General features: G+C 39.4%; 1 protein-coding gene across 10 annotated transcripts in view; it reads right to left on the reverse strand.

The window, feature by feature from the left end:
* orc1 (origin recognition complex, subunit 1) overlaps positions 1-14,087 on the reverse strand; it is a 107,908-nt gene that overhangs the window by 51,403 nt on the left and 42,418 nt on the right. For all 10 annotated transcript variants that reach the window (XM_086048153.1, XM_086048157.1, XM_086048150.1 and 7 more), the window contains 2 exons: positions 9,168-9,429; positions 23-130 (listed from right to left, as the gene is read on the reverse strand). In XM_086048153.1, coding sequence (XP_085904279.1) covers positions 23-130; positions 9,168-9,429 — 370 coding nt within the window. The remainder of the gene's footprint in view (positions 1-22; positions 131-9,167; positions 9,430-14,087) is intronic.

A 14,087-nucleotide genomic window follows, 5' to 3' on the forward strand; every position in this document is an offset into this window, starting at 1 on the left:
AGCTTTAAGTTTCAACACTCACAATTGTTTTCTGATCCGAGAAGACACTAGTTGAGCGGACTTTCTTTTTGAGCTCCTTGGTGTTGTGGCGACGAGTAGCATTGAAGAGTTCTCATTGTCCACCTCAGTCCTTATGACATACACCAAAACAGAAGCATAGTATGAAAAAAACAACCGGCGACACAACAGAACCAGTACGCCAGAAGCCGTGATCAATCAATCAATCACATTTATATAGCACTTTTCATACATAAAAATGCCACTCAAAGTGCTTTAAAACATTCAAAGCAAAAAAAATAAAAAATAAATAACAAATCCGTTCATGCCCTCCCTCCCAACAAACCCAAGACAGATATCCATTAGTACATCAGCAATCATTCACACACACCCACACAAAGTGCACAACCTGATAAAATGTGTTAAAAAGACATGACAAGGCACAGAGAAACCATATGAGGAAAGGGTACCCAAGGGGAGCTCTCCGCGCCGAGGAGAATGACAGCCCACGGCCACAGGGGCGCCACCACCATAGAGGCCCGGATTAGACAGGCGGACCCCACACAAAGTGTAGAGGCCGCCGGCCACCCAGACCCAAGGAGTCCCTGCGATGACAGTCCCCGCGGGAAGGGCAGCCACCCCTCCCTCAAAGCGGAGGCTCCCCCATGAGGAAACACTGGAGCTAAAAGCTGACAACGGCAGAGAGCAACAAAACTAAAAGACAGAACAGTAGTATAGTCTAAGAACTAGAATCAGTAAGATAAGATAGAAAAAAATAATCTTCAATCAAAAGAAGAGATAAATTATTTAAAAGTTGTTGAAAGCCAAACTAAAAAGGTGTGTCTTGAGCTTCCTCTTAAAAATATCAACAGTCTCTGCAGACCTGACGTCCTCTGGCAGGCTATTCCAAAGGTGAGGACCAAAATGGCTGAATGCAGCCTCGCCATGCATTTTGGTCCTCGCCCTTGGAATAAATAAAAGGCCGGCGCCAGAGGACCTCAGGATCCGCGAAGGTTGGTATAATAAAAGCAAATCAGATAAATAAGATGGCCCAAGACCATTAACACATTTATAAACTAACAAAAGTACCTTAAAATCGATCCTGAAACACACAGGGAGCCAATGCAGCAATTTCAAAACTGGCGTAATGTGCTCCTGCCCTCTGGTTCTCGTCAGCACCCGAGCGGCTGAATTCTGCAGTAGTTGCAGTGGTGAAATGCTCTTTTTCGGGAGGCCAGAGAGCAGGGCATTACAGTAATCTAAAGGACAGGAACTAAAAGCATGCATCAGCACTTCCGTGTTAGCCTGAGAGAGAAACGGGCGGACTCTGGCGATATTCTTAAGGTGATAAAAACCAATCTTGGTTACATTTTTAATATGAGGAATAAAACTGAGCTCAGAGTCAAAAATGACGCCAAGGTTCTTCACACAATGTGAGGGATTAAAAATGTGTAGTTTTGGTAAAAGCTTCTCTCTCTGACCTTTGGGACCGATAACTAAAACCTCAGTTTTGTCCTGATTGAGCTGTAGGAAATTATCTGCCATCCATGACTTGATATCTAAAATGCAATTTAAAAGGGTATCAATGGGTCCTGTGTCATCAGGAGACACGGCAATATACAGCTGCGTGTCATCAGCATAGCTGTGAAAGCTGATGCCGTGTCCCCTGATGACATCCCCAAGGGGAAGCATATAAAGATTAAAAAGTAGGGGGCCTAAAATCGAACCTTGGGCAACCCCACATTTAATTTCATGGGTTTTGGAGGAACAAGTATCCATACTTACAAAGAAATATTGGTCTGTGAGATAGGAATAAAACCAGTCAAAAACAGTACCAGAGATGCCCACTAGATTTTTAAGTATATTTAATAAAATTTGGTGATCTACTGTATCAAAAGCAGCGCTTAGATCCAGTAGCACCAAGACTGTGAGTTTTCTCACGTCTGCAGTGCAACTAATATAATTTAAAATCCTTAAAAGAGCAGTCTCCGTACTGTGGTTCATCCTAAAACCAGATTGATATTTCTCCAAAATATTATTTGTATTTAAAAAATGATTCAACTGGATGGAAACCAGTTTTTCTAAAATCTTACTTAAAAACGGTAAGTTGGATACAGGTCTGTAATTATTAAAAACGCTTGGGTCAGAATTGCTCTTCTTCAGAAGGGGCTTATAAAGGGGGCTGATAAATCATATATGCATGGACAAATGGCTTATTATGGCATACACAAACAAGCCAGAGCTCAAAGGTCCCCCCGTACACTGTGGTCTCCTGTTTGGGAAAATTCTGGCTTTCCTGTTAAAATCGCCAATGGGGAAAGGTACGTGGATAAGTCCCAAAGTTGTGTGCCGACATTGCTACATGAGATTGGTGGCTATGTTGCAGGTAGCACGTCTAACATAATAACGCACTTAAAACGGCGTCATCCGACTTTGAATGTTTCTTCAATTTGTTACAATATGCTGTTGAACATTCAAAGATTTTAATGCCTAAAAAGTGTAGACAATTTCCTAAAGAATTTTTAAAGTTATTGTATTTTTTTCATTATAAAAATAGTTTTAATATAGTTAGCAATTACTGTAACTGTTATTGTATGTATTTTTTTCCATCACAAAAAGTGTATATATATATATATATATATATATATATATATATATATATATATGGTAATGACTCTTCAACTTGAATACTTAGATGCGTCATAGTCATAGGCTGTTGCTGCTGAGTGTTGTATAGTTTAATAATTTACAAAATTAAGAGCTCTTTATTGCTCGTGTATTTTTTATTCTGGTGTAATTTCTTAGAATATCACCCGAATAGTTCGCTTTTAGTTATTTTTTCTCAAAAAATGTACCGTTTACTTGTCATCTTCAAGAATAGGAAAAACACTCTATTACGTTTAAGAGCGAGAGACAGTTAGACAGCTTACTTTTCCAAACTCCAAAATACCCTGTCGATGAATTAGGCTTAGTGTTAATTAAGAACTGATCACTCTTAATTCCACCCAAAATAGTCTAATGCTTAATTTTTCCTTTTTATATCATTTATATTTTTAATTGCATTTAATCCAATTCATTCACTTTAATTATTTTCTTAAATCCATCCCCTTTTATTATTAAGGTTTATCCTTACCGTAATTAACAAGATTTTGTTGAATTATCTCAATTATGGGAGTTCAGATTTGGATGAAAAAAGGGGTTTTGCTCATAAGACCAATGAGTATTATCAACTTCATTGTATTATGATAAAAGGATCTCCCTATCCATTTTGAGTATTATCTTTTATCACTATTCGTATTACTCATTTCCAATTATTATTTGAATACTGTAACCATTTTATTTCACATTTGTTCATAATTATTGATTGTAGTACGCATCTGGTGTGTTCAACTTTAACTCATAATTATTGTATGATTAGTCCTTTATTAAAATTCTCTTTAATCTAATAAAATAATCTTTGTCACCTTATTATTTTCTTTTATTTCAACCATTTGATCTTTTTAATGAATAACAACGGTATATGCCATTCCTGAATTCAAATAGTTGCTCCGGCTTAATGTAAAAAAACCAGAGCGATCCTAGAAGGATAGCTAAATTTTCTAGGTCGTAACAAGTACAAACGATTCTTAGAGGTAGAGCTGCCCCAAAAACGTGAGTGGTCGGATCATTCGCCTTAATTCTTACTCAATTCTGTAAATTGTTGTTGGAATGGAAAGATAAAAGACAAGACGGATATATTCATTCAACATACTGTTCATATGTAATGTATTTTTTTATTACAACAACAAATTCTCATGAGATGAAAATTTTAATTTTTAAATTAAAGTTATTAACGTTCTTTCTGTAGTAGACAGTATTTTTATTCACTACAAAACAGTGGTGTTACCAGGATGCCAGACGTGGGTGGGCATTAGTCTTACCTGTGGGGCGGGGGGGGGGGGGGCGCAAAAAAAGTGCTACAATGTAGGTCAAAATCCAGCGTACGGCTACTGCACCTTAAAACGTGTTTTGTTTTCTCCTTAATTGAGATAACTGTTGTTGTGACATGGGCAAAGCAAATAAAAGTTGATTTGATTTTATTTGACTTAGAAGACATTGATAACTGAACAGTATGGACATGCAGGTGGAAAAATATTAGGAAAAATATTTGAACTACATCAGAACTACATCCAGTTTTCTTTGGGTGGGCAGAGCGTGTCCATGGGTGGGCACTGCCCACGCCTGCCAACAAATAAAAAACGCAAAAGGGCCTCAGAACAGTGACAGAAATATTTCAAATGCGTGCAAACAAAGTAGGTGTGTGTGTGTGTAATGTACACATTTATAAGTGGTCCTTGTAATATTGTTAGAGTTTATGTTTTCCGAGTGGTCACTGAAGTGCACACGAACGTGATTGTCTGACTTTATGCTGTGCTATGCTGTAGGTGGTATCAGCACGTCGTGTGTTCCTCCTTTAAACTGACTTTATGAACATAAAACAAGACAGCCCTCTTCTCTACTCATCCTCAGTCGCTGAGGCAAATTAATGTATTCACATTTCTGAGATTTAAAGCTGCATTCTTTTGAAATGCTTCTTTCTATTCTTAGAGTTTATGTTTTCCGAGTGGTCCCTGAAGTGCACAATGTGATTGGCTCATGAGGGTTATGCTCTGTTCCACTATGAGAGTGAGACGCAGTACAGTTATCAGGACGTCATGTGTTCCTCCTTTAAACTGACTTCATGAAGACAAAACAAGACAACCCTCTTCTCAACTCATCCTCAGTCGCTGAGGCAAACCAATTTATTCACATTTCTGCTGCCCTCTTATTTCGAAATGCTACTTTATACTCCCACGGCGACACGCGTCCGTTCTACTGCTCACTGTGCACTTCTGAGTGGGATTACTAGGGGTTGGCGGATCGATCCAAATATCGATATTATCGATACGAAACAAGTACTTGGATCTAATCGATACTATTGTCCTGGGATTTATACTTCAGTCAAAGCGACGCTTCTCTCCCCCTTCTCTCTCGCCCAGCCCCTCCTGCTACTCTCTGAGTCTCTGCCTGAGTGAGTGACTCAGGCACACTTTTAGCCCCCTCCCTGGCAGAGAGGGCGACGGGAGAGTGAGGGAGCAGCCGGAACCTAAAGCAATGGCAGAGCCAGACAAGAAGCGGAGCGCGGTGTGGATTTTTTTTTTTTTTTGACAACAGGAACGGACAGTGCCAAGTATTTGAATTTGGCTGTGCAAAGTGCGCAAATTATTTTGGATGCTTTAACTTTGACAGCCCTAATATAAAGACACATATACACACACATCTGTATATACATATATATTGTCATAAGGTGGCGGTGGTGTGGTAAGAAGTGTTGTGTTGATGCTGTAAAAAAACACCATATCAAATGATGCAAGGTCCCAAATTTGATCAATAGAATTCAGGAAGACATTTAGATGTTTGAGTTGCCACAAAAGCAAAAAATAGCAGTGTCAATATTGAAATTATGCTTCAAATGCATGCTTTTACAAAAAGCTCTTTTTCTCAATTTTTCCCACAGAAATTGGAATTTTCATGAAATCTTGCTTTTTTTCTCGTGAGGATTGCGAAAGTACGGAAAATGATAGAAACAAACGTTTTTTTCTGCTGAAAGAAGAGTCTAATCTTTCTTCTGATGGTCTCCATGTTTGTATAGCAATCGAACACAATATTCTGTGGGTCTTGCAAGATCAGTCAAAATGCAGAAAAATGCTAGGCTTGAGGGGGCTTGCTCCAGTGAAAAGGGCTGAGGAGGAGGGTCCATCCTTAACTCCAGTGAGTTAAGGAGTTTCTCAAATCTCAATTGGCTTAAACACATATCAAGATGGACAAGGACAGAGCATGGAGGAGCTTCCACGGGCTATCTTAAATCCATGGATGTCTGATGTATCATCTGTGGAAGTTCAGCAGCTCCTCAATGGTATGTACGGGCGTGTACCAGCAGGACTGTCAATGATGCAGGACTTCAAATTAAACAGTTATAATCCATATTTGTGTCATGTCTTGATACTTTTAGTTTAAATATACATGTTTTGCTGAGTGTCTGTTTTATTTGGGGCAGTACTTGATACCAAAAAGACTTGATTACACCAGCTTTTTGGTACTACACTGAACCGAACCTGTTTCTAAGATTTGCACTGCAAGAGGATGATATTTTCTCACATGCATTTGACACGATTTATACAAATTTCAATGTTGTATTAAACAAAATATCAATCTTGCAATGAACGGTTTCTCGAATTAACGAATACAGATTAACTGAGTATTTAATGAAATTAGGTTCCACTTTGAAACACGTCCGGGTTCTGGTGTCTTCATGGCGAAATCGTGGGGTGGTGCTTATGACGTAACCGAGCCATATGCCTGACTTGCTGGTTGACGGCTGTGAAGTGTGCTCGTCATGCATTATGCCGCCATATAGCGTTGCTGGCTTTTGTTTGAACCGGCGGGCGGACGGCGTGAGCCTCTATTGGTAACCCCAAAGATATGGTTTTACAGGAAAAAGAGGGAGAAATGTCACTGCACTTGCTGGGCAGAAGCATCAACTCAACTCAGCTGCATTTAGAAAGCACAATAAGACAACTATTGATCGAAAGCCATTCAGAAAAGAGGTAACAACTAAAATACAGTAACACACACGCAGTCGTTCACTCACAGCCACCATCATCCAAGAAAACATACACAGCACATGCACAAATACTGTAACTGCTGATGCAAAATTAATAGAAGCTACTGTCTGACAGTCAGTGAAAACGAACCAGTTTACAACGCTGTACCGAATAGTTTTCATTAACTGTCAGTATTTCTGTAATGAAGGTTTTAACGGATTTGTGAAGAATAATTAGCCCTCCACCTTGTTTTCAAATTTGTCACATACATGTAATTTGCCTGGTACATTTTTAAGAATGAAATTGCAGAAGGCACCTGTATAACGGCCTGTATTTTATTTTTAAATATTACTGCGTTTCAACATCTTTGGTGTTTGAAATGTATATATTTTTTTCTATCATAAACCAGCAGAACACATTCATTTTCTTTTCTCAAGTATATACAGCCAACAATACTTGGGATTTTTTAAATGGTTTTTATTCAAAGCTACATTTATCAATGTTATCATTTAGTTATTCTTATATTTTAATTACATGTTATATAAGTTATCATCATCTCAAACAATATACTTGTCATGGTAAATGTTTTTCCTTGTAATCCTATTTTCAGGAATGGCCGCAGAGTTGGAGGTGGAGACGGACATGCAGTGATGCCACAGCCATGAATGAGACTTGGCGAGCTGGACAGTCTAACTTTGGGGACTCTGTGAATGCCGAGATGCCACCGGAACAGAGCAGCGAGAAAAGTCTAATCACAACATACAAATGAAAGTGCTTGGCAAAATCACAAGTGGTAAATTGCAGATGTATGTATAACGCATCATTATTATTTTTTAGTATTATTTGCAATAAAAAAATGTGAAATTGTATTTCTTTATATCAGTTTTAATTGTGGCCTTTGTAATCAATAAGCACAAACGTCCTCCATATTTCTGACCCCACACAAAAATGTATACACTGATATGTACAGGGGGGTGCAAAAATAGATATACAGTAGTGTCACATTGGTGAAATTAGTTACATGATGAATGTATTTTTTCTGTTTTCTTTCAAAACACAGTAAGTATTGTATAGGCTTGTATAGACCTACTTCTGCACCCCCCTGTATATTTACAGTCCATCTATTACAAACATTTCAAGAGAAAGAAATGTCATTGAGTATACTGAACGGGTAAGTTATCGCTGGAGTTATATTGCTGGAGCCGGGCTGATCTGCTCAGAGACTGTAGAATCTACAGAAGAATTCAAAATTGGTTAGAAAAGTGTTACATGGTCACAAGTTTGCATTGGAAATGGCTACTGGGGCAGACACTGACCCAAAATAAAATATTGACAAACTATAATCTGACGCACATAAAACACAGTGACATTTCATACCATATCCTTATTTCTATTACTATTTATGCATACAGTAATATATATATACATATATATATATATATATATATATATATATATATATATATATATATATATGTATATACAACGCTACTTCATTAAAAAAATACCCCTACTTGTGAATAATTAACATTTGTACCACACAATCATGAGGAAAATGACACTCTCAATCAAAATATGTTAGAAGATGGTAACCTCACTCCACTCTTCACTATCTTTTAATACAAGCGAGATGGCAGTATTACAAAATCAGACTGTAATCACGTCTACAAGATCGATCAAATTACGAGGCATGTTTAGCGTGAGTTTTCTGCATTAAACACTACTAAGTCCTTGGCTATTGTGTGCTATGAGACGGACTCCTTTCATTAAAAAATAAAAAGGGATCGACCAATACTTACCGAGAGATTGTCATCGCTCTGAAGATGACACCGTTGGACCAGTGACGTCAGCACGCACAGGGTCAAACTCGCCGGGGGGACCAGTGGGTGTTCCCAGCTCATGAAAATATTGAGTTTTCTGCATCTTTTTAGAGGTCTTTTGCATGCTTTTTCACCAAAGTAATCATTAAATTATTATTATTTGTACGTGTACATCTTCTTAAAAAGGTTTTAGGGTAACTTTTTTTCGTGTCCCAGACACTTTAAGGACGGCAGGAAGTACCAGCATGTCTGTGTTTCACATCTGGTCAGCCAAGCTTAATGTCAATAATGTCAAAGACTTGATGAAGTAAGAATGATCCATCCATCCATCCATCCATTATCTATACCGCTTATCCTCACAAGGGTCGCGGGGCATGCTGGAGCCTATCCCAGCTGTCTTCGGGCAGTGGGCGGGGGACACCCCGAATTGGTTGCCAGCCAATCGCAGGGCACACAGAAACAAACATCCGCACTCACAATCATACCTAGGGGCAATTTAGAGTGTCCAATCAACTTACCATGCATGTTTTTGGAATGTGGGAGGAAACCGGAGTTCCCGGAGAAAACCCACGCAGGCACGGGGAGAACATGCAAACTCCACACAGGGAGGCCAGAGCCGGGATCGAACCCACGACCTCTGAACTGTGAGGCGGACGTGCTAACCAGTCGACCACCGTGCCGAAGAATGATCCAATAAAATACAAATGTGCTGGAACTACTAACTTACGTGGATGAAACAGCTCTGGTTTGATGTGGAGTGTCCATTTCAGAGATGGACAGTTTGTTCATCATGACAACCGAAGGCGTTAGGGTCAAATCTGGCCTGGCAGGAGTTATATGCATCTTGCGTGGGTTGAGGCTGTAGGTGGGATGCAGCAATTGAGGAGGAGACGTCGATAACTTTTGAGCCAAATCCACCTCTGACTCAAGCTCTTCATCCAGTAGCTGACTCAAGACACCCCTGAAAGGCATTGTCTTCTTCTCTGGACCTGGCGTGAGAGGGACAGAGAGAAAAGATGTCTAACGCGTAAGGTTATTATGCTAAAAACATTTAATTATACATATTATATACATAATACACTGTAAAAACAAAAGTTCAAGTTAATAGAAAATTATTAGTGAACTTAACTCAAAAATCATTAACTTGTTATGAACACTCATTTTAAATAAGTAAGTAGAACTTTTGGGTTGGGGAACATGCTTAACTTAATTTAACCGAGTCCAGTTAAATTAGAACAAGTTATTGTCCAATGGTCCTTTGCGGGTTCTTCCAGACATGCGCAGACCTGCACCATTTCGTACGGACTTACGCGCGCCTCTCTCAACTCATTGGAAAATCCACGGTGGAATTTAATGGAACCTGTAAACTGGAAGCGGACCCTTTCGTCTGAACCAGTGTTACTTGGTAAGTTAACTATTTTATGAACCGCCACAAATGTCACTACGTCGCATACACTGTATGGACAGACACACAAAAGCTACCGTTAATGTTTTCTCATTGTGACAATAATTGCGAAATTCCAATTAACCGTCGGAGTATTCATTTCACTTGATAGCTTGGCTTCTCTGAACTAAGACTGCTCAATGCTTGTCCATCCCTTTAACCGCCAAAAGTCGCAATATTTTGCGACAAGTTCGTCGCTGAATTAAATGCTGTTTTGGTTGTAAATATGTTTGCTTTTCTCTTATTAGAGCAGCGTCGGTTACTCTGGTTGGTTTTGTGTGGGAGATGGGACAGATTGAATCTGACGCTTACATTTATCGGCTATTAACATTCACCTCACCTCATTCATCAATCAATATCCATCTCCAGATTTATGGAATAGTTTTATCTGTCACCACTTTAAAGTTTCAAAAGTTGCAGCCTTTTGAATTTATGATAAAGGATGATAAACAAACAAACACACTATACATTGTAATCTGGGATCTAAAATTCATTCATTGCAGTTTTTTTTTTTGGGGGGGGGGTTGTTGAAAAAATGATTGCATATCATGTCATGTGTGTCATCTTCCACACCGCTTATCCTGTACAGAACATATGTCAAAGTCAAGGCCCGTAGAAGGTTTTCTACGGCCCCTGGGATGATATTGCTTTATTATTAGATCCGGCCCGCAGCCCGCAGCAAGCCGTTGTGGGTAGCACAAGTGATCGGGTCCTTCGCGCCTGCTGATGACGTCACGCTTTAAAATGTATTGTCGCGTCTTTCAAGTACACAGACGTAATTTAATTATCACATTTTTATTAGTCCAACCGGCTACTAAGGGCCGCAGCCGACGCCAATACAGTACGACAACCGTTCAGTCACAAAAGAGCAGCGGCTCTCCTTTTCGTCCTCGGCTCCCCTCGCTCGAATGCCCTCCCATCCAGATGCATTCATTAACCTCGAAAAAAACACAACTTGGCAAGACACAAATTCGACCGCAACACAGATAAACCAATTCGTTACAATTTCTGTAATATATCTCTTTGCATCTATGTTTGCCATCCCCCGGCTGTTGTTATAACGAACATTACCGCTACTTTTCCGAGGATCGTCCGTTGGTCGTCTACTGAAGGCTTCACGTCACTTTTCATGGCTTTCAGAATCAGATTGTGATGAAAAGTTATTCGGAGTAAAACACGCTTTATTAAGAAATACTTCATGTTAGAAATCTCACGTTGTTTCTATTATAAGTAATTGTTGGCATTTGACAAATTCATTGAGTTTTAATGTAGTACTGAGATGTCCCGATCGCGATTAGCGATAGCGATTAGTATGTTGATGATAGAGCTGTGGGAGCACCAAGTGAAACATACGCTTGCACACCCGGCCATCCTCAGGTTCACATAGAAGGAGAAGGCATGGAGCTTCACCGACCCGAAGAAGGCGGAGGACTTTATTCGGGGAAATATTCGCACGACAGAGAACAACTGACTGAGTTTGGAGAACAATTGACTGTGTTACAGGGAGTGCCCAAGATGGAGAGTTCTACTTTATTTCGAGGACAAGACGGAGACGGAGACTGGCTGTTGCTGGGACCGGACAGTTGGACTAAGGAGTGGAGGGAGCTGTCTTGGAGACCTACACGGACCGGAATCGCATTAAGCTAAGATTTTATAACGCTGTCATGTTTGTTTTTGAGGCAGTGCTCTTTGAGTTGTTTTTAGTTGTTGTTTTGGGATATTGGTGTTGGGGTACTTTTTCTTTTTTCTTTTATTGTGGTCAAGACAGGCATAAGGTATCACTATGTCATATTGTATCAATAAGAAGTAGTATCACAGACGTGTGGGGAATGGAATGTGTTTACATAGCTAAAACTTAATGGTTAGTAGGCATATTTAATATAGTGACCTGGAATATCAATGGCTGTAGTACCCCAATTAAGCGAAAAAAATACTGATGTATCTCAAGTCTAAAAAGGCAGACATTGCGTACATTCAGGAGACACACTTTAGGGATGAGGAGGAGGCCTTAAAAATGAAACGTGATTGGGTTGGTCAAGTATTTCATAATTCTATGTCGAGTAAGAGTTGTGGCCTGTTCATCCTTATCAACAAAAAGCTGAATTTTGTTATTTTGGATCAATCTCCAGACACTCAGACGAACTCTGATCGTAGAAGCGCTAATTAATGGGGTTAAGGTAGTTCTTTGTAATATATATGTGCCAAATAAAGAAAATACATCCTTTTTTCAGGGGGTTGGTAAAAGATTGGCATGTACAGAGGGCAATATCATCTTGGGAGGAGATTACAATCAAACTTTAGATGATCATATTGATCGGAGTAAGATGAGGCTCGGTGATCCTCTAAATAGATCAGTACACACCTTAAAGGAAGACCTTGGTCTTGTGGATATATGGAGACTTGTGAACCCAAAAGAAAGGGAATATACATTTTATTCTCATAGATCCTATTCACGAATAGATTATTTTCTTGTGGCGCGCTCAATTGTGGACACGGTGACTGATGGTAGTATAGGGGTTATTGCCATTACAGATCATGTGCCGGTTGAATTGCATATAGATTTGCGTGCTAATAAGTACAGAACTGGAAGATGGTGATTGAATACTAGCCTATTACATGAAGAAGCATTTGTTACAAAACTTCGTGGAGGTATAAAAGTGTTTTTGAATATTAATAAGGGGACTACTGAAAGACTGGCTACTGTCTGGGATGCATTGAAAGCATTTGTTAGAGGGAAATGTATAGCTTATAGCTCGTGGAAGAAAAATGACGACAAGTTGAGAGCACAGCGGTTGGAAATAGAGATAAATTGGAGAAACAATTAGCGGACTGCTACGATGAAGGAGAATTTGAGAATATTTGTCGAAATATATGTAAAAATTTGAATGACATGAAATATACAATAAGAAAGCTGAATATTCATTATTTAGATTTTAAACGCGCTTTTATGAAAATGGTGAAAAAACTGGACGATTATTAGCGCGATAACTGAAACATCTTGATTCAAATAATACTATCCCAGCAGTCAGGAAGGGAGACAAATTAATAAGGTCGGCCAAAGGGATAAATGATGTATTTAGGACTTTTTATGAAGATTTGTATACGTCTACTTGCTTGGCTAGTGAGGAGGACTTAAATTCATTTCTTCACGGGTAGACCTACCGCAACTTTCCTCGAGTGAGAGAGCTAACCTAGATATTCCTATAAAAGGATCTGAAGTTAGAAAAGCAATTATGAGCATGAGTAGTGGACGCTCCCCTGGAATTGATGGCTTTCCACTGGAATACTAAAAAAAATATACAGTGGTACCTCTACTTCTACTACGTCTCTTCATACAAAATTTTCAAGTTACGAAACGCCTCAACAGGAAAATATTGCCTCTAGTTACAAAAGAAATTTCAGGATACAAAAAGTAAAAGTATGGGCTGCTACTAGCAGTATGGGCTGCTACTTGCAGCTCCGGAGTTTCCTGAACGCAACATACTCATAGCTGCTCTGCTATCGACTGGCCTAGCATCTTCCTGGCATCCCGATGGCTAAGAGGGACCTCTACCGTACATGTCTATGTGTGCAAATAGACAGGTAGATAGATAGATATGTGATCGATATGTCTATGCAGTGTCCTCGTCATTCGCCCCTCAGGCCATGAGGTTTTCCGATCCAGCGAATTATAGGCTTATAAGTCTTATAAATGTGGACTGCAAAATATTATCTAAGTTGTTGTCACTGCGATTAGAGAAGGTGTTGCTTACACTCATTCATAAGGATCAAGTGGGATTTATAAAGAACAGGTCCTCAGCCGACAATATGAGGAGGCTATCACATTTGATGTGGATGAATAAGGATAACCCCCGCCCGGTTTCAGCTATATCACTTGATTCGATAAGGTGGAATGGGCCTTCCTATTCGCTACCATGTCAAAATTTGGACTCTGAGATGGATTCTGCAGGTGTATCAAATTTTATATTCATGCCCTAAAGCTGCAATTTTTACTAATGACATTATATCAGATTTTTTCAGTATAACCAGATCGACTAGACAGGGGTGCAATTTAAGTCCGTTACTGTTCACTATTTTTTGGGAACCATTAACTACCTTGATAAGGGCTGAATCCAGAACAGGAGGCGTTCTAGGTGGTAGAGAACATAAATTGTTTCTCTATGCAGATGATATCTTAGTTTTGAATCAGGATCCGGCAACTTC

This window comes from Filicampus tigris, chromosome 12, assembly GCF_054856515.1.
Source record: "Filicampus tigris isolate MCC_2025a chromosome 12, RoL_Ftig_1.0, whole genome shotgun sequence".
Classification (NCBI taxonomy): domain Eukaryota; kingdom Metazoa; phylum Chordata; class Actinopteri; order Syngnathiformes; family Syngnathidae; genus Filicampus; species Filicampus tigris.